The sequence below is a fragment of the Dinoponera quadriceps genome, unplaced genomic scaffold (assembly GCF_001313825.1).
Source record: "Dinoponera quadriceps isolate SergipeBrazil2010 unplaced genomic scaffold, ASM131382v1 scaffold2976, whole genome shotgun sequence".
In the NCBI taxonomy this organism is placed as follows: Eukaryota; Metazoa; Arthropoda; class Insecta; order Hymenoptera; family Formicidae; genus Dinoponera; species Dinoponera quadriceps.
Window position 1 is genome coordinate 14104 of NW_014556974.1, and position 23179 is coordinate 37282.

The 23179-nt window shown below is 39.1% G+C and overlaps 1 protein-coding gene across 4 annotated transcripts; it reads right to left on the minus strand.

The window, feature by feature from the left end:
• Nucleotides 1-551: 551 nt before the first annotated feature.
• LOC106748520 (zinc finger protein 337) lies at nt 552-20319 on the minus strand. Of its 4 annotated transcripts, XM_014627126.1 has the most exons (9): nt 20222-20319; nt 19763-19978; nt 15409-15588; nt 14557-14742; nt 11423-11733; nt 10637-11181; nt 5977-6288; nt 4655-4768; nt 552-3300 (listed from the first exon to the last, which is right to left on the minus strand). In XM_014627126.1, the coding sequence occupies exons 3-9, from the start codon at nt 15497-15499 to the stop codon at nt 2394-2396; spliced, it is 2466 nt and encodes an 821-aa protein (XP_014482612.1). In that variant the 5' UTR covers nt 15500-15588; nt 19763-19978; nt 20222-20319; the 3' UTR covers nt 552-2393. The 4 variants fall into 4 exon arrangements, with proteins under 4 accessions (XP_014482612.1, XP_014482609.1, XP_014482611.1 ...); XM_014627123.1 differs by lacking the exons at nt 19763-19978; nt 20222-20319 and adding an exon at nt 19256-19599; XM_014627125.1 differs by lacking the exons at nt 19763-19978; nt 20222-20319 and adding an exon at nt 19214-19599.
• Nucleotides 20320-23179: the final 2860 nt, after the last annotated feature.

Sequence of the window (23179 nt, forward strand, 5' to 3'; positions counted from 1 at the left end):
ATTATGAGACTTCGGTTCGGTTTTTTAATCAAATTTGTGTTTGTCAGTTCAAGGAAAATCAATTATTTATCAATCCTGATAAATTATTATGTGGATGTTATTTCAATAGTGGTATATAATATATAGACATTATATTTAGTCTTGTTGCCTGTATTACATACATATACACCTGGTTTTAAAATGATTTGAATACTTTTTGTTCGATGTAGTTCGGAACCGATAGTCCATTGAGACAACCTAATTCTTATTGAAACATGAAGTGTGAAACACATCGGCTGTATTTTGCGCTGCATCAAAAGCATCCAAACCGTATTAAAATCAGATGTATACAAATCGACATAATATATATAATCTAGAACATGAAGTTACATCATTCTAGAACATAGCATGCATCTTTTATGGAAAATTGTTAAAAGATTGTTAGAACGATATAACTTCATATGTTAAAAATATTATGTCGATTTATATATATGAATAATTCAAATGAAATAAAATAAAAATATCTTGTGAAAAAAGTGACATAAGATAAAATAAATTTCTTGTGAAAAAATTATTAAATGATGATGATGATGATGATGATGAAATAAATGATAAAGTGTTCAAATAAATAAACCAAATTTTTTAACTGGTCCAATATTTCGGTAAACTTGCAAAATTTTTAACTAGTATCTTCGGCATTTGGAATAACTGCATATAACGTCGGCAAATTCTCCCCATTTAAGGTAAATTGATCGAATCGTACGTTTACTGAACTTTATCGTAACCAGAATGGAAGCAGCTGTTGTTCTTGGTTTGCACAATTCAATCTGAGAAGAATGATTAATTACGAACACTTGTATATCTTTCTAATAAACTGTAAATTTGTTGTCTCTTATTAATGTATGTTAAGAAATATTCCTCTAAATTATAACGTAAAGTAAGATACTAAATAATAATGCTCATCTCGTGTGACTTTCATCTCGAGCAAATTTAGCCGCTTATCCTGATTACGATAGAGTTCATGCGAAGAACATGACAATCTGAAGCCAGTAGCTACCCAAGCGAAATATTTTACAAATATTTCACGGGAATTTTCTAATCTTTATTGTTATTTTCCTTGCATGAACTATCAATAATTATTCATTTTAACGGACACAGTTCCGATGACGTTAATCTTGACGTATGTTATCGGGAGTATCCTTTTGAATAACCTCCAGATAGTTTCAGCCGTCGATCTTTATTTCTGATAAATTATTATTAAATCACAAGGTCAAAGTTTAAATATATAATAAAATATACTAGGCAATATATCTCAGTGGTAAGTCGCTTAAGCATAAGCCTTGCATAGAAGTCCTTGCTAATCTCATTCCACAAGATTTGTTATTTTATTATAAGATATACTCTTCAATTTAATAAGGCAATATTTACGCTGCGCGATATAAACATCTTGTATGAATACGAAATTCACCTTCGGATTAACGGGTAGAAATAGTTGTCGAACAACGATTTACGCTGAATATATTTATAAATATTTATTCGAAAAGGTCATATATATTTATACCATGTTTTGATTTAGTAAATATCGTTATTACTTTCAAATTTTAATTGGAATTAATTTTTTAATAAACGAAAACCATCGACTGAACCTCCTGGAAGTTACTCAGGAAAATATTTTCGACACATATTAAGGTCAAGGTTATCGAATGTTCGTTGAAACGAATAATTACCAAATCATCCGTGCAACCATACGTGCCGTCCCATTCTTTGTCCAATTTCGCTAAGAACAATCTTCTCGTTTCTTATGCTGCCAGTATCAAATTGCATCGCATAAATCTTACAACATTCGATTTTAATTATAGAGATACGAGGTTCATCATGTTAAAAAAATACAGTAAAAGATCAAAATAATAAATATAATTGGTATTTGTACTTGGTACTAAGTTACGTACTAACTTGTCATAACACGTTCGCTACCACGGTTCATTCGGGGAATTCTGCATTTCACTTTGTATAATTTTTACATAAATATGTAAAACAAACTCAGTTTTCTTCTATTTAAAAAGTGAGAGAAAAATGATCATTGTTATGTGTGACGCTGATTTCTCGTGAGAGATGATGTTAATACGTATAGCTAACGAACGTGTTACACAAGAAAAAACGGATTGATACATTTGATAATCTCCTCTACCGCAAATATAAACATCTTGTACGAATACGAAATTCACCTTCGGATTCACGGGTATAAATAGTTGTTGCGCAACGAATGAGTCGCTTATGTAGACAGACAAACAATATATTCACCTGCGAATACGAAGGTATCGGAAGAATGTTTATAAGTTGGAGGAGAGCCTCGTGTAAAAGCTATGGTCGACGAATTGGACTCGTAGAATTACAATACATGCGCTCGGACAATGTTATCTGTAATAATTGTAATTCGGCCTAGCGACGAAAATAGCTTTTAGTGTGATCGAGGAGGTAAGTGACGATACATTGTCGATGGACATATGACCCTGAACAGACTTAACTCGTCGTCTGTGACGCCAGAGTTTGTGTAATAACAACGAAGCCCGAGTGTGATATGGTCTATGTCCCTCGTCGATTATACCTCGCGCGGCCGTATGCCTCGGGCACAGAATGCACCTGAATAATCTTAATGGCGCTTTATCATTGTTAATTTTAATTTTTACCTGATTTATAGAGTTCGACCACATCTCACCGACATCTTCTTCGGATTCCAGCATATGTGCATCTAACTTTTGTGGATACAACTGCTTCCTCCGACGTTTTCTCACTTGTATATCCTGCGTCTGGGGTTGAATGATGCTTCTAGAAACCGAGGGGACGGTGATGGTTGATCTCATCTTCAGCTTCCGTATCCGTTTTTTTAGTAATAAGTTGATGGTACGAAATAATTCTGGGTCTTGTGTTTTATCGTAGTATATGGTTATGGGGCATTGAAGGGACGCAATGCCACATATAGGAGCAAGCGGCCTGTTAGACACATCAGTAACGTCCTCCTTAATACATCTAATACTGTGATCGCTACATGATTTAAAGTCCCTATCGCCCTTGAAACTGCATACGCGACACGCGCCGAAGTCACGATTGCGTTCCTCGCGGTTACCATTGCTCCGAACGACGCCGTCATTGTCGTCGTCGTCGTTGTCGTCGTCGTCGGCGTGGTCGACGTCGTCGTGGTTGACGTCGTCGTCACCGTTGACGTTGTCGTCATCGTTGACGGCGCGACGGTACGACCGCTTCTCCTCCTCCGTGGGGTATGCCATAGTCGTTGCAGTTGCAGGCGACTTTACCATCTCGTGGCTGCAACCACCGCGGCACTGTTCCATAAGTTACGTTCGCGTCATTTTTCTACCAACGTATGAGCGTCCGTCGCGGCACGCGACGTTAGGGGAAGGGTGTGTAACTAGATCGGGATACACATCCAGCAACCACAGCGCGCACACACGTGTGCGCGGTCTACTACACCGAAAGCAAAAACAAAGCGTGCACATGGCGACAACACGATCGGCACCACCGATCGGGAGGTATAAGCTTTGTAACGAAAAAAATAATCAAAAAATGACACGAGAACGTAACATAAAACGCAGGAGGAGGAGGAGTGGATAGTGACGCGCGAAATGACGTGTCGTCGGACGCATCATCGACGGGTTACGATCGTAACGCCGATCTCATATCGAGGAAACGTGACCACCTAGTGGCATCACACCGCCGCTCATATGACAGATTTTAATCAGCAATTAATGCAAAAACTCGTAACCCTTCGTTATGCGCGCTAATATTCATCGGAGTGGACAAAACGTAAAATTCAGAAAAGCTAGCGACTTATTATCGCGCTGCATTGGACACACAGAAGATTTCATTAATGCTGTCCCATTCCTTGGGCATAGTAATATCGTCCAATTAGGAGTATCATTTCTGAATATATATATATATATATTTATATATATATTACGATTGAGGATTATTGCTGCCATTTACAGAATAATCAACAGTCATGATGCATGAATATCCAAGTAGCATAATTCATTGGCGATACGTTGGTCTAATGTTGGTTATGCTGGCATTCATTGGGTCTATATTGAATGAATGTTGCCCAACATTCAGCCCCACAAGTCAGCCAGATAGCCAAACTTGCAGAAGCATATTTTACACAGTATCTGCTTTAAATTTTGTCGATAGCTTATTAGCAGAAATATAATAAGATTTACTAGCAGAACTTAATAATAGATTAATCTATTGCTAATCTATCATGCTCTGCTAACAAATCCTGTTATATTTCTGCTAGCAAGCTATCGAAAAAATTTATAGATACTAAAATCGTAAAACGTAAAATCTGTTTTTACAGGTTTGATTGTCTGGCTGATTTTATATTGGGCAACATTCATTCAATGTATCCCCAACAAATGCCAATATTGAACCAATGTTTTGCCAATTAATTGTACTACTTATAAATGATGCGCCTAATTAAGAATTTTAGATGTCACTATGCCTACGGAATGGGACATGGGAATGCCGCATTAATGGAGTATTCTGCACGCAGCTAATTGAGAAAAACAAATGAAAAAATAATCAAGTAACAAAATGCGAAAGGTAATTTAATAAAATAACAAAAGGTAGCATCACGTGCAGTAGCAGTAAATGCCATGAAGCTTACCCCAAAATGGTAGTAGTGGGCGGCATAATAGTTGCTGTTGTTTGTGGAATAATAGGTTGAGCCGGAGCTGGGAAAACAGGAGGCCCTGGTGGCGCACGGCCTCCTCCAGATGGGCTATAAATTCGATGATTGATTTTTGCATTAACTGCTCATTAAAATCAATGAGCGAAACTAATTAGTGTATTAAGTGAGCGGATATAAATAAAAATCGATCTCTTGCGAAAAGATTATGCTTCTCATCAAAGAGATTTTTTTTTTTAGAATCTCCGAAATTTAAAAGTTCTACGAATGTTACTAAGAGAATATCAGTAAGAGGACAAACTATTATTATCTCGGTATATCTAATACTGTGTATTATTTTAGTATGAATTTTTCGAAGAATGTAATATATGTATATATGTATATATGAGATAATATAATGAGCGGAACATTAATTTTTCTTTCGACTTTTTCTTCCTACTGCTCGAATAATTATGTCATGTTATAACTTATCCAAATTACCGCTTGCTCCCATGAACAAATTTTACAAGACAGATTTGATTTCGCACCATCGTGTAAATAATTAACCGTCACTGGAAGTGATACTTTGATTTCCCGAATTTATTGCTGCATAGCACGAACACAAATAACGAAATTACGTACCATTGATAAAAACTTATTAATGAAACCTCTAAATCAGGATCGAATAAAGAAGAACTACAAAGTTGCTCGTTATGCATTGCTCTTTTGCATCGTGTAATTCGGCAAATCAGCAAAAAGCAATTAAACATTTCGATCTATGCGTAATATTATTCCCATTGCGAAGCATATAAATAGAATGTGAAATAAGTGGAATTTTTCCTTAATTCTGGAAAATATGTTCTATAACACATATTCAAGAGAAGTTATAAATCAAAAGTGTCTAATTATAAACCGATAAGTGAATATAATTTCATGTCTAAATAATTTGAAAATATAACAACTAATAAGTTAATCTGTATCTTCAAGGATTTAGTTTTTGGGGAATAACGTAACTTCATGGCTAAACGTTCTACCACACTAATCTTTTTTCCTTCCACATACACATACACAAACACGCACACACGCGCGCGCGCGCGCGCGCACACACACACACACACACACACACACACACACACACACACACACACACACACACACATTTTCTCATAATACGAATATGTTTAAATGATCGTACTTTTCCTTCATTTATCCTCAATACTTTTTATGTTCGTTGTTTGTAAAAAAAAACACTTTATACTCTATAAGTGAATAAATGAATAAATATCATATAATAAGATCTAATATAGAAGGTGTCAACTTACTGCATTGTAGGTTGCATTGTAACCCGACTCGTCGTAGGTATAGAAGCTCGTGAGGTCGATGCAGTCGATGCATTGTTCATCTTATGTGACTGATGTTGGTGTAGGACCAGCTCTCCTTCATTTTCACATACAGTGCCGCACTTAGTGCATTGATATTTACTATGCACTCGCGTCATGTGTGTTGCGAGCCTCTCCGAGCGAGCTGCTCGATATTCACACATGGTGCATTGATAAGGTTTAATATGTGTGTTGTGATGTCTTTTCAAACACCAATTATCTGCCCCCGTCCACGAACAGTAATTACAAGCAAACCTACAACATTACAATATTACAACTATATTCTGGTGTATATAGATTACAGTTATTCACTTTCTAACCCCAAAAAAACAAAATGACCGAATCTAGTCTTGACTTTTTCTATAGTTGTTTAGTTATATTGATATTGTTACAGCGACTTTATACCAATTAATGCAGCTAAAACAGCTATGACTAGTTTTTGTTTTTCTTATAGTTGTCACAGCGATTAATGTACTATTAATACGGCTAAAATAGCTGTGGCTGCATTTTGATTTTTTTATTAGCTGTCGGAGTCATCAATACGGTTAAAATATCTATGGCTACATACAAGGTATCCCAAACTAATCTCGGTTCCCCTGATAGAACGGGTGAAAGTAAACAGAAAAGTCGTATCATTTTACAAAATTCACAACAGTTAATGAGGAATTAATTATTTTGTCTCAGTTAATGAGCGCACGGGAAACGGTAGATCGAACGGTAGATCGAACTCTGTACAAAGAAAAATGGTTTACTTCTGAAGATTCTCCAGCAAAGATGAGTATCACCTTTCTAAAGACAGAATAACGCAATGAATAGCGAGCGTCATGTGACAAAGAATTATGCGCCGAAAAGAATCACGCTTCTCGCTACCAGTTGATATTCATAGTTGCTAGATCTTCAGAAGTGAGTCATTTTTTTTAATACAAAATTCGACTTACTGCTTCCAGTGCATTCATCAACTTAGGCAAAATAATTAATTCCTCGCTAACTATTGTGAATTTTGCGAAATGGCACATGACTTTTCTGCTCAGTTTCACCAGTTCTACCTATGCACGGCGGGAACGCGAGATTAGTTGGGAACGCTCTGTGGGATATATCTTTTTTTATCGTAATTATAACAATACTATGACATAGAAACAGACGTGTGTAAGTCCGCACATATAACACATAGACATGCACGCAGTCTCACACATACGTGAACATCCATATTTACACGCATATTTACACGCGTACGCAAATGCACACATACTTGCACATATTCTCACACATTCACTCGCATGTGTGCCCGCGTATGCACGCATATACCATACTCGCGTGTACGGACACACATTCGAACACGCGCGCAAGCATACACATACACTCACGCGCACATATACATCTACATGTACACGCACACGCATATACGTGTAAAATGATTGTCCGTCAAAAAAGTGCGAAGAGCCCGACCGGGAAGAAAAGCCAGCGTATCTCGCGTTTCCTCCGTCTAAGACGGAGTTCCTTTTTGTAGATTATTCCAGATTATTTTCGATACTTCAATTATCAATATTTGCAATATGCATCCCAAGTAACACAGTCTGGCTATATTCGCTGCGATAGCAAAAATATGGCTAATATAACGTTTTGCCAACTCTATTTAGGTGCAAATGTTATTTTGCTGGACTTAAAAGCGTTGTAATAGCTAATAAAAAAGTCAAAATGTAGCCACAACTATTTTAACTATATTACAGCCGCTGTGACAGCTAAGAAAAACCAAACCTAACCGCAGCCGTTTTAGCTGCATTAATTGATATGAAGTCACTGTAACAGTAATAACAAAAACCACAATTCAATCACAATTATTTTAGCTATATTAATGGTTGTAAAAGCAGCATGACAATTATTAAAAAAAAATCAAAACTAGCCTCGGCCATTTTGCTTCTTTGAAATTAGAAAATAAATAACTGTAATCTAGTTGTAATTTATATGTCACAGTGAAAGTAAAAAATAAAGTAACATGGCTATCAATTTTATGTTAAATTTAATATGTATCAACGATGGTTGAACGAACCCATGCATTTATTCGTACGGCTCTACAATTATTATTTAAGGATGTGTGTGCAGTTCTATGATCAGTGTAGTTATGAATTCGTGCTAGTATATTTATACGTACATTATAAATTATAATAATTTTCAGCAATTAAAATTAATTTCTAAATTTGTTTATTGAGGCGAAAGCCGGATTGCCTGAGGTTTAATCCTAATTGAATCAAACATTTTTTTTTTAATTCTCTTCTCAACATTTTTACATAATTTAAAAATTAAAATTTAACTTCCACTAAATATTAATCTACATGTGAGAAAATCTGTTTATTGGATTATTTATTTTTATTCCGACTGCTATTGCTATAATGTAATTATGATAACATCGACCTCATTACAATAAAATAGTTGTGCAGTCAAATGACTGCGACATCGTTTTCAAAGCCTAAAAATGTTATCTCACTTTTGCTGCTACAACTTTGTCAAAACATCATAATGACATTGTTGTTTGCGTTAGACAAAAATATTACTATTTAAGATGCGGCAACGTTATTGTAGCCGTATTAAAGCTTCATGTGTTACTTGGAATTGGTTTGCTGGAGAGCATGCCAATACCTACGACTTTCGGGCGAGCTACGTCTGTTTTTGTTCGCGTCAGCAGCCAAAGAAAACTCGCCGATTCAGAGCTTAGACGAAAAGTCAGGAACAAATGGCGGTAAGCATATAGGATGCCGGTCGTAAACTGCGACGGGAAGTTTCCATGAGGCGAAGAGCAAATGGCCACTCGTAGCGAGTGGGCTACCCCGCGTTACAGTCTATAAAACCGAGGTCCTTAGACACCGTGAACATGAAAAAAGGAAGAGGATGGCTCCCAGAACCATCCTCATGTCTCTCAGGGTTTTCGAAACTCGGACCTGTGGATTGCTGGTTGATCACCCACACTGAAGAATAAATATTGCCAGAGAGTTTTTGGCAATTCGGAGCGTTGAAGAAGCCTGTCAGTGAGACATCATCAAGCGCTAATCTTAAGCGACCAGCAGAAATTCGTGAAGAGCGCGAGGTTCCAGGACAGCTGCCGATGGGATTCGCGTTATGTCGCAAGCAACGGTCGTTTTCCGCTTTTCGCAAGCGTCGAGTTGCCGGGCACCCTAACAAAGTTATTAGCCGCCACCATGTTGTCATCGCGCTCGTGTACAGCATTCATCGCGTTCCGTTCATCGGGTTATCAAGATAATTCGTCTTTTGCGTATATGGAATAATTAGTATCGCGTTTGTATATTATTGAGTCCGTGCGTTTGAAATGATTAGTATAAATAATTTGTAGAAATAATTGGTATTACGTTTGTATGATTACGTTCGTTAGTCTCGACGTAATATTTCGTTCATTAGTGCGTCCGTTGCGTTTGAATGTAATCACGCTTCTACTGGTACTTGTGTCGCGTCGGAAAGAAACCGTCCATCGGGTTCGCGATTCTGTACATTTGCGTTAACAGAATCGGAAGAGAATTCGTTAGTAACGTTGTAAAGTTTGCTGGATGGAAATGCTGATGTATTGTGATTCATTTTTGGAAATGCACCAATAAGAACGCAGTATTTCTATCCAGCAAGCAATCCAGCACGAAAACAAGTATCGTGTGCCGCTGGCTTTATTATTTTCTTTCTTTTCTCCGCATTGCGTTCGAATACGTTAGTTACAGTGCTATCGAAAATCCGTTTGATCGTTAATACGATTATCATTCCCGTTACACGTGATAAAGCTGCGTGCACGATTTATCCCGAATAAACTATTGTCGGTCAGTAAACTCAAGTGCTTACTTTCCTTTGTGTTCGTTGTCTTAGTACTCGCATATTGAGAGCTCACGTTCGCGAGCTGAACGCTCTGGTTTCCTCCCCGTTTGATTTCGAATTCGCGAGAGGAAATCTCTCCCCGCTATTCTCCGTTTTTTAAATTAAAGAAGCTTCAATTAAAAATACCCGTCCGTGGGGCCGGTATCGCCGGAGCTTTCTTCCCTATTTCCCTATCCTATACCAGTGCTCGGAATTTTCCAGAAGCGATTCTCGCTCCGCCTACTTTCTACTCTCCCATTTTCCCACTCTAAGCCACCCTTCCTAGTCTTATTTCCCTAGCAGCAAGCGAAAGGCACGGCCGTACGAATGGAGAGGATAAAAAAAAAGGACAAATGTGCTAAGCACTTCGACACGTTGCATGTACAGCTATCCAATAAGAGCGTAGTCAGGCAAGCTTTTGTTTGAAAATTTATATCAGAACATTTGAAGGAGCAGATAGAAGGGCTCCTCCCCTACGATACATCATCAGAGAGTTTAAGTTATTGTCCGACTAAAGGTAATGCAATTTCGCGTCCCGGCATCCTTCTTTGTGATTTCAGTGACGTCACCCTTAGAGTATTGCGCAATCTAACGTCCGCGCGTGGAAAATTTGGACCGATCCGACTGGCAGGGCTATCTCCAATAAGAAAAATGGTCGCAACATACATTCGCACGCATGCATACACACACACATACATATATATGCACTGACGCATATGACGCAATCACGGAAATGACTGATAACCGCGATATATACCTTCGCTCGGACGTGTTCTTCGAACTGCTCTTAGTATGGCTTTTGCTATGACATCCGCTGTTTTGTCCTCTTCGATTAGTACTGGTTTCGGGCGCAGGAATTGCGTTGGTGACATTTTGTACGGTCGGCGCTTGATACATCGCAGCGCTGTTGCTCGTACTAGGTGTAGGTTGAATTTGATAATCTCTGTTGCCGGCGAAAGATTGGTAACTAACGTGCTGCTGTTGCGGGCCATTCACATTATTACTAGGCCCCGGGACTTCCGCCGGGTCTTGTACTATTGGCTTCTGTTCCGGCGGTTTCCTTATTCTAGATACGTCATACGTGTCATCACGATGCATACGAGAGAAATGTTTCTTCACGTGGTCTGCACGATTGAATGGCTTGTGGCACATGTAACAGTAGAAGGGTTTCTCCTCGCGATGTATGTTCTCGTGACGAACAAAGAGGTCGCGCCTATCAGTACCGTAGGGGCAGCATTGGCATTTGTAACGTTTAGCCGCCGCTGACGTCGATGGCGCCGATGTTGAAGGTGGTGGAGTGGTCTGCGACATTTATGATATTATCCGATGTTGCCGATTCAATAACAAATTATTGGCGAATGTTATGCTAAATCACGGTAAATCACTATCGATGTACGTGACTGTCGGCTAAGCTCGACTGAACTGCACGAATTGACTTTGTGAGACTGAATTTAGGAATCTGGGATCTGAGTTGGAATAATTAGGATCTCTATGCGTCCGAGTCACCGTCCGAACTGAAGAGCTACGAGTACTTTCTACTTACTTGATGTAGATGCTGAGGCTGCTGTGGGGCGGAGGGTAACTCTTGCAGCAGAAAGGTGGGGGTCATGGGCAATAGAGTCGCGGGCAGGGTTTGCGTCTCTTGTGTTCGCCGAGTCGGTGGTGCCGCTCGCTCAGCCCTTTCCCTCAACCTTTCCAAGTATGTTACCACGTCATCCACCTTCAAGTCCGCCTGCAGATAATCTTTACGGGGAGAGTGGTGTCTGTGCCGGCTTTCATCAGCTAGAATTCGCGAGGAGTGAAGCTCCATGAAATGTTCCGCAGCTTCTCGTGGTCCACCTCCCATCACGTCGCCTATGGAAAAACCAGATCAAATCAATTCAAGTAAGCATAGTTGCAGCGTTTGTTGCGGCAATAAAAATAATTATACTAGAGTTATCGAATTATAAATATTTCGCGTTTCTTGCGACATTAACACGTTAACTGCCACGCGCATTTCGGAGGAAATCTCCGCCAGATCCATTAAAATTTTTTGATAAGAAATATTTAAGTATATTAATTATACGATCCTGAAATTACTTATTAAACTATGTAATTTTTTTAGTTTTATATCGTACTTTATACTGTCAGTCACCGGTGACTGACGCGGCCCGAACGGAAAGTTCAGTGTCGGTTATTGGTGACTGACGTGGCAGTTAACGTGTTAAATGTATCAGGATCGTAAGCGGAGGAGTTTTCTTCCCTATTCCTGTACCCTATACCAGTGCTCGAAATTTTCGAGAAGCAATTTGGCTACGTCTACTTTCTACTCGCTCATTCTTCCATCCTAAGCCACCTTCTCTAGTCCTGTTTCCCTAGCAGCAGGCGAAAGACACGGCCGTACCAATGGAGAAAGTAAAAGGAAAGATAAATCTGTGCTCAGCGCTTCGACACGTTGCATGTCTATCTAATAAAAGCGTAGTCGGGCAAACTTTTGTTTGTAAATTTATATCGAAACATTTGGAGGAGCAGATAGAAAGACTCTTCCCCTACGACACATCGTCGGAGAGTCTAAGTTATTGTCCGACTTTCGCTAGAAAACGACATATTTAATAATGAGCCCCAATGGAAGAAAGAAAATAACGTCGAAACGTTAGACTGACCATCACAGTCACTAGATGCAAATCCAACCGAAAATGTCTGTGGGTTAATGAAGATAAAGCTACGTAAAAATGAAGTGTATACGGTGAAACAATTATCTCGACAGATTCGTTCGGTATGGCGATCTTTATCTCGAGAGTATGTTGTAAAATTAGTAGAAAGTATGCCTCGAAGATGTCAGGCAGTAATTGACAATGGTAGTGATTGGATGCTCTATTAATCCGTTAACTGCCAAATTTTTTTTTGAAATTTTTGGCCGGATAAGTTATATATATGCACAAAAAGTTGTGTAACAGTATAATTATATTCAAATTATGTTTTGTTTTGATCCCCAAATGGGGATCGTGGCAGCTAATGGGTTAATATAAAAGCGACATAGTATTGAGCGAGTGCATATGTATTTTTTTCATTTTTTTATAAGAAATCGTTTAAAAGTTATGTCGACTACGATCTTATTAGACAGGTTGTACGTAGCTCTTCTTTGTATGCGTATTTATCTATCCGTCAGTGGGACCGCATCTTCCGCGCCAGGTGTCATTGTTCCCTAGATAGACCTGCAAGATAATGAACTAAAGAAAACCCTACCATTAAAAAAATCCCCGCTAACGAAAAATGCGACTGCACTGACTTCGTTTAGTCACACGGATATATATTACACATGTGACAGTGGCAACCTTGTGTTAACATCTGTGCTACGAAGATCATTTATATACGTCTTGAGAAAGTTGACGTTACGCTTAGTTTGAGTCTACAATGCGGTAGCTGGCTGTCGTAAAATCGTAAAATCGCAGTCAGTTCGAATCAGTCCATCCATTGCCAATTCTAGCGGCTGCATTATAAATCCGATCTTTAGCCTCTGTTCCTTCAATTAAGATCTGTAAAAATGAATCTAGCGCAATGCTTGCATCGCTCTACGTTTGAAACATAGCGCCGAACATTTCTGTTCTACTTTACATCTCAATATGCACTTGTCCATATATAAACCTACTTATATATATATATTATTATTATTATACTGAATTTTGTACGTTAATATATTTATAGAGTTATACACTTTCAAGCAAGACAATTAAGGTCAGTTATACATTTATTGCACCTTCTGGTCGCTTTTGTCATCATCATAGTGTTTATTGCGGCAATAAAAATAATTATACTAGAGTTATCGAATTATAAATTTTCTTGCGACATTAAATGTATCAGGATCGTAAGCGGAGGAGTTTTCTTCCCTATTCCTCTACCCTATACCAGTATTCGAAATTTTCGAGAAGCGATTTGGCTAAGCCTACTTTCTACTCGCCCATTCTTCTATCCTAAGCCACCTTTCCTAGTCCTGTTTCCCTAGCAGCAGGCGAAAGACACGGCCGTACCGATGGAGAAGGTAAAAGATGTTTCGTTGAATACCTTTGACTTACTTCATATAGCTAAGTTAACAGTCCTAAGATTGAATGCGGCAATCATCAGTCACAGGGCTGGACGTATTACGGACGTATTACAGACTTATTCAGAATCGATTCCAGTCGGAATCTTTTAGTTATTCCCTCTTAGAGATTTCCTCTTGTATTTTATATATAATAATTGAGCGATCGGAATCAATTCCGAACGAGTCCATGGACAAATGAGCACGGAAGACAACAGGAAGAAAGTAGATGTTATCTTCGAAAATTGCAAAAATACAAGTAATTCCGAGCACTGATCTAACCCTATTAATCAGCTTATTTTCATCTTGCACATTTTAAACATTTTAACATCGTTGAATAATGGAAAATTACTTCGTTATGTTGGCTGTATCGACGATAAGATCAAAAAAATTATTGATTCCCGAAGAAAGTTAAGTAACGCTTTTGAACAAGCATGAATAAATTACTGATGTTAATGTCAATCAATCAGTTTAGCTATTTGAGGTTAGACAGTTGTAAATAAATCGTACCACAGTGGGAGCTAAACCTATCAAAGTAGAAAATAAAAGATTAACATTATTAAGGAAACATGTCATACACATATAATTAATAACTCCTCTGAAACTCCGCTGAAACTTACCACACTCATAACATCGCCATGTTGCTTTGCTAGCATGGTAAGCTGCAATTCGGCTCCCGTCTGTACCTTTGAGCGGCTCATCTTCGCATGTCCAATTCCCGTCGTCACTGCCATCAGTCCCGTTCCCGGTATCTTCATCATTTTTGTACGAAACTGATGTTTCGAATTCGTTTTGTACACTTGACGCTATACCGACAAAACAAAATTGCAATAAGTTACATTTGACGGTGACAAAAGTATTGTGCTTATTTATAAAGTGAAGCATTCGTTAAAAACAAATGTAATTATCAGTAGAAACGAAAATAAATTCAACCTCGAAACTTTAGCCGAATTAACATCTGAATTAACTAACACAGAATTTTGTTGATTTTCGTCGTTGAATTTCGTCGCCGAACATAGTTAACATTAAACGATGAGTTAATCAATTGTTTCGTTGAATACCTTTGATTTTCTTTACGATGAGTCAATACAGCCATTCATTATGAATCATATTAATCACTTTGTTTAAATAATGAATTACGTCGAAATATGTGTATATACGAGACACAATTGTGTTTTTACTGCAACGAAACACTATCTCGTCGGAGAAAAATCGCTTTCATTCTTAAAATTATGACTTTAGAGATAAAAGACATTACGAAGAACCCTCCTCTCAAGGCCTCTTTTCTATGGTGGGAAAAGGGATATATTGTTATTTGTGAAGCAATTTCGCTGCTAGTTAGTCTGTTAGACTTATTTTTCTCAGAAACGAGATATGTGAAAGAATGTCGGTGTTTTTATGACGTGGAAAGAAAGTGACACAAATTATAAAAAGAAACTGAAAACTTTGGTATACAAAAGACTTCCACCTACTTCTATGATCGGGATCCTCGCCATAAAGTTTTCTCGTAATTTCCTTAAACATATCCTCGTAGCAATCCAGCCTGCTAATCCCACCCTCCATTTTCAAGGCTACAACCAGTTATCTTCCGAACGAAAACCTTTTCTCTTTATCGCGGAAATCCGTCTACTTGCTGGTTGCTAACGTTCCCACTGAAAAAGGAGAGTTTTTCTATATTGTAGGAAAAGGTTTTTATACATACCATTAGTTCGACATATGCTCTATTCTTACGATTTCGTCGTTCATTTAATGTGTTTTAAGACTTCTGGATACTCGCTATGACTATCCTTCTTCGATGACGTTAGAAGCGAAAAAAATCATACCAATTTACGTAACGGTATACGTGGAAATAAAAAAATATACGCGCAAAATAATACTGATCAATTCAGCACATTTGTAAAAATGCCCGAACGCTTTTCTTTAATCTGAACAATTAAATAGCCGTAAAATTAACGTAACAAAAATAAAAAATTTTTGTTGCTCTTATGAAACAAAAATATTTACTTTAATTGAGCGAATAATATTTTAGATTAAAAATGTAATATTTAAACTAAAGCACAAAGCTTTTTTTAAGTTAAAAATGCAGATTCTTCGTTTGAATTAAAATTCATTCTTCACTGTATAATAGAATATTAATTTTGGTCAACATATAATCTTAAAACAGAAAAACCAGTATCACAGAATCTTTCTCGAAACTTTCTAAAAGACAGGAGCTACTTTCAAAACGTCCTCGGAAATCTTATATCCAAAAAATAAATTGATCCTGATGTTTATTCTCTAATCATTCTATATGCTTAGCTATGTCCTTGTTGGGGAATAAATATTATTGTGGAAACAGATATCACGTAACAGCGATTGCGGAAGCTTCGTATCACGTTGGTTAAAATATTCTTTGCTGTTTTTAAACGAAAAACATTTTTCTTGTTTTCTTTAGTTACTTATTTACTTCATGTAAATATATATTTTCTCATTCTAATTAGAAAACTAAATATATTGTAGATGCAACTTCAAAGATATCATATATTCAAATAAAATATTCACATTTATTTTGTTTTAATTATATATTTTTTTGATTAAATAAACTTACGTTCTTTATGTTCAAACAAATCCGACAAGTATTAAATTCATAACAATCAGAATATTAAGATTTTAATTTTAGGAAATATTTAATACAAAACATCGAAATTTAAAACAGTTTCAATTTAAGTTTCTCAAATAAAAAAGAATTATTATCTAATTCTAATAAATATTCTTTTGAATTTAGAACAATTTACTTATATTCAGTAATTCATTTACAAATGATCACTTCGTTAAAACAAATTTTTTACACAAGATATCAAAATATATTTAAATTGATGAAAATATTACTTGATTAAAGAGGCTGAAAAACAAGTTACGTTTATTTAATTCCAGCATTTCTTTACTGTACAATTTAAGATCAAGAAAAATAATGCATTCATATTATATATGCTCTTTTATACTTTTCTTAACCCGTAACGACGAAATCTATGTGTTCCGTATGATAAAATTGCAACATATGGCAATTATAAACGCAGGTGTAAGCGCTATATACTATCACACGTCAATCTTATGATAAGTGCGATAAAAAGAAGTTGTATTATGTTAGTAATACTCAATCCCGCATGCAGTCACGTGCCATCAAATAAAGGATAATTATGTTCATATTTCTGGGGATGATTAACAGGGAATAAATGTGCGGAAAGAATATGATACGCTAATAAGGACAAACCTTCGTAAAGAGGCGTTAACAACTTTATCGAAGCTCTGTGAAATTAGACTCGAAATAGACAAAATATAAAGTAAAGGTGTCGTTGCAAGACTGCTATTTTATAAAAAATTCGTTCGTTTGTTAGATGGATCGTTTGATAGAACATACTTGTACATATATGTAGTCTTTCTTTACTTTTTTAGTCATTTTATTTATTATTTCATGTTACAATCAAAGTTCTTCTTCTCCAATAGATAACGAACGTATATTTCAGCTAGTTAACATTGTTAGCGTTTTTAAATATCAAAATGATCAGTGCAAACTCCAAACCGTCTTATACTTCAAAAAACTATAACGTTATTTTTGCTATTTTTCTATATATACTGAAAGAAGTTATATAGATTCTACATTTTTTTCGCACTTTTTGTATTTGTGCTTATTCTCTCTAATGCTGCAATTCTAAGCAAATATATGAATAAATCATAAAATCGTCAAATCGTAGACTATAAAGCAATCGTAAGAATTTGAGTTACTGTTTTACGTAAACCGCAATTCTATACTAGTATCTATATCGCTCATCGTTACATGTCTATAGTTACGATTAATAACTAAGGATAGAGTCTACTAGATGCTGTAAAATACTTCAATGCATCTTATAGACCAATAAAAATCTATCTTTAAGCGCTCTAACGGTTTTATAGCTTCAAATGGATTTTAATCTAATAAGCTGTCATTTGAGAGTTGCGAGTTAAAGAAAGGATAAGCTGTAAGGTTAAACAATATCTCATTTGAAATACAACATATACACACATGTAGTTTCTAAAAAGTAGGTGATGGATAGTAATATTAAAGCTATTATATATGTTTTCTATAGTATCTGTTGTATTCTTCTTCAATCAAATATACAATATACAATATACTTGTGTTTCGATTTATTATGTATTATATAATAATAACATTGAAAATGTTGGTGAAATTCGTAAACCCGAACTTTATTGATAGCTTCCAGCTAGTCGTAAGATTTACGAGAAATCGTAGATGCATGCACACAGATGTACGTGCGAGTGATCGTACGACATATGGTACTCATAGAATTGTAGACACCTACTTATAAATTCTTACGAGACAGGTTACGAGTCTTACGACCCTGTTTAGAATTGCAGCATAAATTTGTAACATATTTCTTCTTTATTCTGACATTCTTTATCATTTAAATCTCGTTCTCTATAAAACGGCTTTTACGAATCCTTTGATTGTTCTGCCTTTCGGATTCGCGATAAATATCTATTTATCGGCATACCTATCGATGATTAATTTTTGCTTTGAAGCGGACTTTCTCGCTTTCATGTGCTGATTGATTTTGATCGGGCATTACATGCTAGAATTTGCCGCCGCGAACAGGGGTGGCGACAGCATCCGGAATGAGGAAGGAGCGAGTATGTATTGATCGCCACGATTGCCGCTCGAGTTAAAGAGTGGGGGAGGCGAGCAACCCTGCTGGTAACACCGCAGCATGTGTGCGTGCATACACGGCTATACGTGCCAGAATGGGTGTGCATGTACATACGGAGGGGAAAGCAAAAACGTGCAGTACGTGGAAGGGGTTACCGTGAAGGATAAATCAATATTCCCCTCCGACGCACCGATCGAGGGCACGTTTCATACAAACGACAGATGGTGGAGCGTACGGGGTGCTTTAGAGTCGTAACGTTATAACTTCGTTTTCTACCTTTCCGGTTGAGAACCTCTATTAGCGCGGAAAGAAAGATCTCGTAGCGACGAGAAAGATAGACAACGAAGGCGAACACATGGTCAGTTAAAATAAAGGCAGAGACAATTCTAACAAGAGAAAGGAAGACAGTAAAGAAGAGAGAATGGAGAGAAGGGGGAGGGAGAAAGGGAGAGAATGAGAGTGAGAGTGATCGGGAAAGTGAATAAGAAAGAGATAGAGATATAGGTAGAAGGAGAGGGGGGGGGAGATAGAGAGAGAGAGAGAGAGCTCGCCCAGTACGCCATTTAAATTCATCCGGAAATTATTGTCGGCTAACCAAGGACGCCAAGCAGATCTCGGCGTCCACGTGTGTACGTACGTATAACCGTATATACGTATACGTAAGACGTGATTGCGCGCACGTGTGCACGTCGTGCGTCCAGACGAAAGATCTTCTCTCCTCATTTCGTCTCCTCATCCCTCCTTTTAGCCGCCTTGCTCCGCGTGATGGAAGAGAACGAGTGAAACCATCACCGTTATGCCAACGTCATCGCCATCGCCATCGCCGTCGCCGTCTCCGTCGTCTCGTCATTGCGTACACGTGCACACTTCGCGAAAAGGGCCACAGTGAAGATCACGGTGACACAGCCGGTCTATCTATCGACCACGCGCACCCGCGACATCGTCATCGTGCTCGCCATCGAATCCAATATCGCGAAGTATCGCGAGCGCCCGCTCCCGAGCGCCATCGGCACACGCGCTCTCCCGGAGTACACACATACTCCATCTCTCTGTCTCTCTCGATCTCTCTCCCCTTCTTCCTCTCTCTCTCTATCTGTCTTCTTCTCTCCACCTATCTCGGCGTGCACACACATCGAATACGAACCAACACACCGTCGCGGGAACGTCGCACATATACCGCATGCTCCGCGCGTCTCGATAGGTATTCACGCGGCCTATTCGCGATATACACAATACTGCCACGGCTGAGGCCTCTCCTCTCGCTCTCGTTCGCGCCGATCATCACTCCGGCGTTACGCATCTTTTCCCTCTGCTTCTTTCTCCTCCACGCGGTCCGTCCGCGTTGCGTTCCTTTTCCACCCTATTTCGCGAAATAGCTATTTTATCACGGCTGTTTAACGAGACGTGCGTGACGCACATTTGGCGACAGAGAGAGAGAGAGAGAGAGAGAGAGGGGGAGAAAGAGAACAACGTGTACGGAACAGGACGGAATACCGTGATAGACTGAACGTAACGCGGGGTAGGAAGCACAACAATAGGAGCTGCAGGGATGCTTCGAACCAAGGACAAGGAAGACTCGGGGGACCCAAGTGAAATTACTTACATCTTTACGTTGATCACGAAGACGTCGCAGAGACGATGTAGGGAAAATCGTTGCTCGAGGAAACGTTATGCTGGTTCGGTTGCAGGTTGTTTCCTCGACGGCAGTCGGGTGGCAAGTGGGTGGGCAGGCGGGGTGGCAGGCGGACAGAAGTGGGTGGCTGTGCTGGGTTGGGAGCAGGAGCGTGTGGGTGGTGGGAGTGGGGTGAGGGAACCCAATACCACCCTCCTCGCCCATTCAATCCTGCAGTATTAGGGGGAGCAGTCGAGCCTGTTCTCCCTCTCCCCCCTCCCCCTCCTCCCTCCCACCCTACTACACATACAACGCCTGTGACGATAGGCCTGTGTGGTGTAGGTGTAACACATTCTGCCGTGCATACACGAACACACACCGACGCACACATCTTCGTCAACCCTGGAACCTCCCTACATGCCTCTCTCTATGTGTGTTCACGACGTAGCCGAGCGCCAACTTCTACGGAGTATCGGACGGCGAGGGGAGGAGGGGTGGTGGGGAAGAGGGGAACTCTGGGAAGACCTTCCAGATCCCTTTTCGAGGGAGCCTCCCGACGGAAAGGTCTAGAAATTCGGGCCTGCTGGACTGAGAAGGCCAAGGAAGTAGTAGACCTTTTCGTCATGCCTACGATGCCTCTTTATTCTCAATAGACAGGAATGCGAATTCTCCGCAGGTCAGGTAATAACTTTTGACACTTTCACATTTTAAGAGAGTGGAACACGGTCGCAGGGTGAAAATTTCGTGAAAAATAATATTTCGTTCTCTCACTCACATTTCTGTACATTCCACGTTTCGCTCCGACGTGCGGCAAATCACGACTCACGGAACGTCACACTGCTCTTTCAATTCGATCCACACGCGGCAGACCGTCACCAATATGTTTATCAACATATCGTTCCTAACATACCGGCGTTCACTATTGATCGAACATTAAGCTCGAATCGTAGGGAGGACAATATCGCTGATCGATTCTCTCGTTGTTCTCACGTGGCGAGTGCAGGTGGAAGCTACTTAATCGTTTCGATGTTGACGTAACAATTTTTCGCTCGCTGTTCCTTTCCTATTGAATTACGAGGCTATTAACACGCATGCCACGCACTTTCCCTGCCATCGTGTCAATCCTGATTAGGGAGCACGAAATATTACGGAGACATCGAAGCGAAACGTTGTAAACTGGGAAAACACCGCGTTCAAACCTTTTGTACCTACCATCAGACGGCCGCTACGGCCGATAAGCAAGCAAATGGTCGGACCGACGGTTTTCACTGCAGCCGAATCCGAGTTCGAGTCGGCATTCTCGGCGGCTTCCCTACCGAGTACGGGGGGGTATCGGCAGCACCCGCTGGCAAGCTTCATTTACATTTCGCCCGACGCGTTACCATGTGTAACGTTCCATGACACGGCTCCGAAATTAACTTCCAGCGCTGTCGCTTCGTTATCGTCCAGCCGCATCGCCGTCATAGACATGGATGAGAAAAAGAGAGAAAGAGAGAGAGAGAGAGAGAGAAGATTCGTCGGAGGCGAGCGCGGCATCCGCTGCATCCGAGTCGTGATTTAGGAGTGGTGAATGCATCGGGTCGACGACGGCGTATTGATCTCCGGTGTTCAGACATTCTCTTACGCTCGCGCGTCGTCTCGCGCCCCGTCGCGTCGCGTCTTCCTTACGTGGACGCGAGGAGGAAAAAACTGACGGAGGGATGACGGGTCTGTATTCCCGCGGCCGCGCGCGCGATCGATCCGCGACCGCGGACGGAAGGTGGAGATGGTACACTTTTGCGCGAGAGAAATTTCCGCTCTCTCGCGCCAGACGCGGAACTAGTTAACTTAAAAGCCGCTAAAATGATACGCGCGATACGCGCCGGATAGAATCGGGGGAAGGGGGAAGATGAGATTTGCCGGGGAAAACGAAGTATTTCTGAATTATATAACGAGATTTCCATAAGAATCCAGACGTGGCACCCGCCTGGTCCCCGCGTAAACGTCGGTGTTCATTCGGTCACGCGAAACACTTTTCTCCTTCGGGATGATATCCGGAATCGCGAACGCGAATCCGGCAGTTTCATCTCGCGAGAGCGTTTTCCCGCCGTTGTTTCCGCAAACGCGGTTTCACTTTCGCTTTCGTCTAATTTCCCCCTTCGTACATTTTATTATTAGCCCTTCTCGAATTCCCCCTTCGTATATTTTATTATTAGCCGTTTATTACAGTTTATTATTAACTGTGCCATATACATGCCATATTCTTGAAGCAAATATTCATCAAAGTCCGTCGGAATTATTCGTAGTTTCAATCCCGAGCGTCTCCATCGTGGTTCGTGAGATTGCAATTTTCTACTCTCAGTACCCAAGATCGTCTGAGACGACGATCAAAATTTTTATTTGACGCAACAAATCATCGCTAACGTGATAATAAATCGGTCATGATAAAAAGTCTGCCCGAGAAAAAATGTTTATGTATAATCTTTTAAAATCATGTACAATATGTAAATTTTGTCTATATGTATAATTACATATAACAGCTATGTATAATATAACTACATATACATATAATTAGAACATTATTCAATATTATATTATCATTACAATTAAAGTATTATTACAATATTATACATGTACAATTGTACACGAAATAAAAATACTATTGAATGAAAAATGAAGAAAATTGTGTGATTCAATTAAATGTTTGTATCGTTGGCAGCCATAAACACGAGCATTTATTTCAATAATATTCATATAACAGCAGTTTTTAGATGTGGAACATGTATAATTAACTTTAATCATGCATACATCTTTTTGGCATCTTAATCTGGCATATTGGCGTCATTTGTGTCCTCGTTTATTTAAAGTTTATAAAATGCAAATAAAAATGTGTAAAATATCATGAATATACTTTGAAGTCTGTAAAATAGAATTATGTAAAGAATTATGTAAAAATGTCTATAGAATATA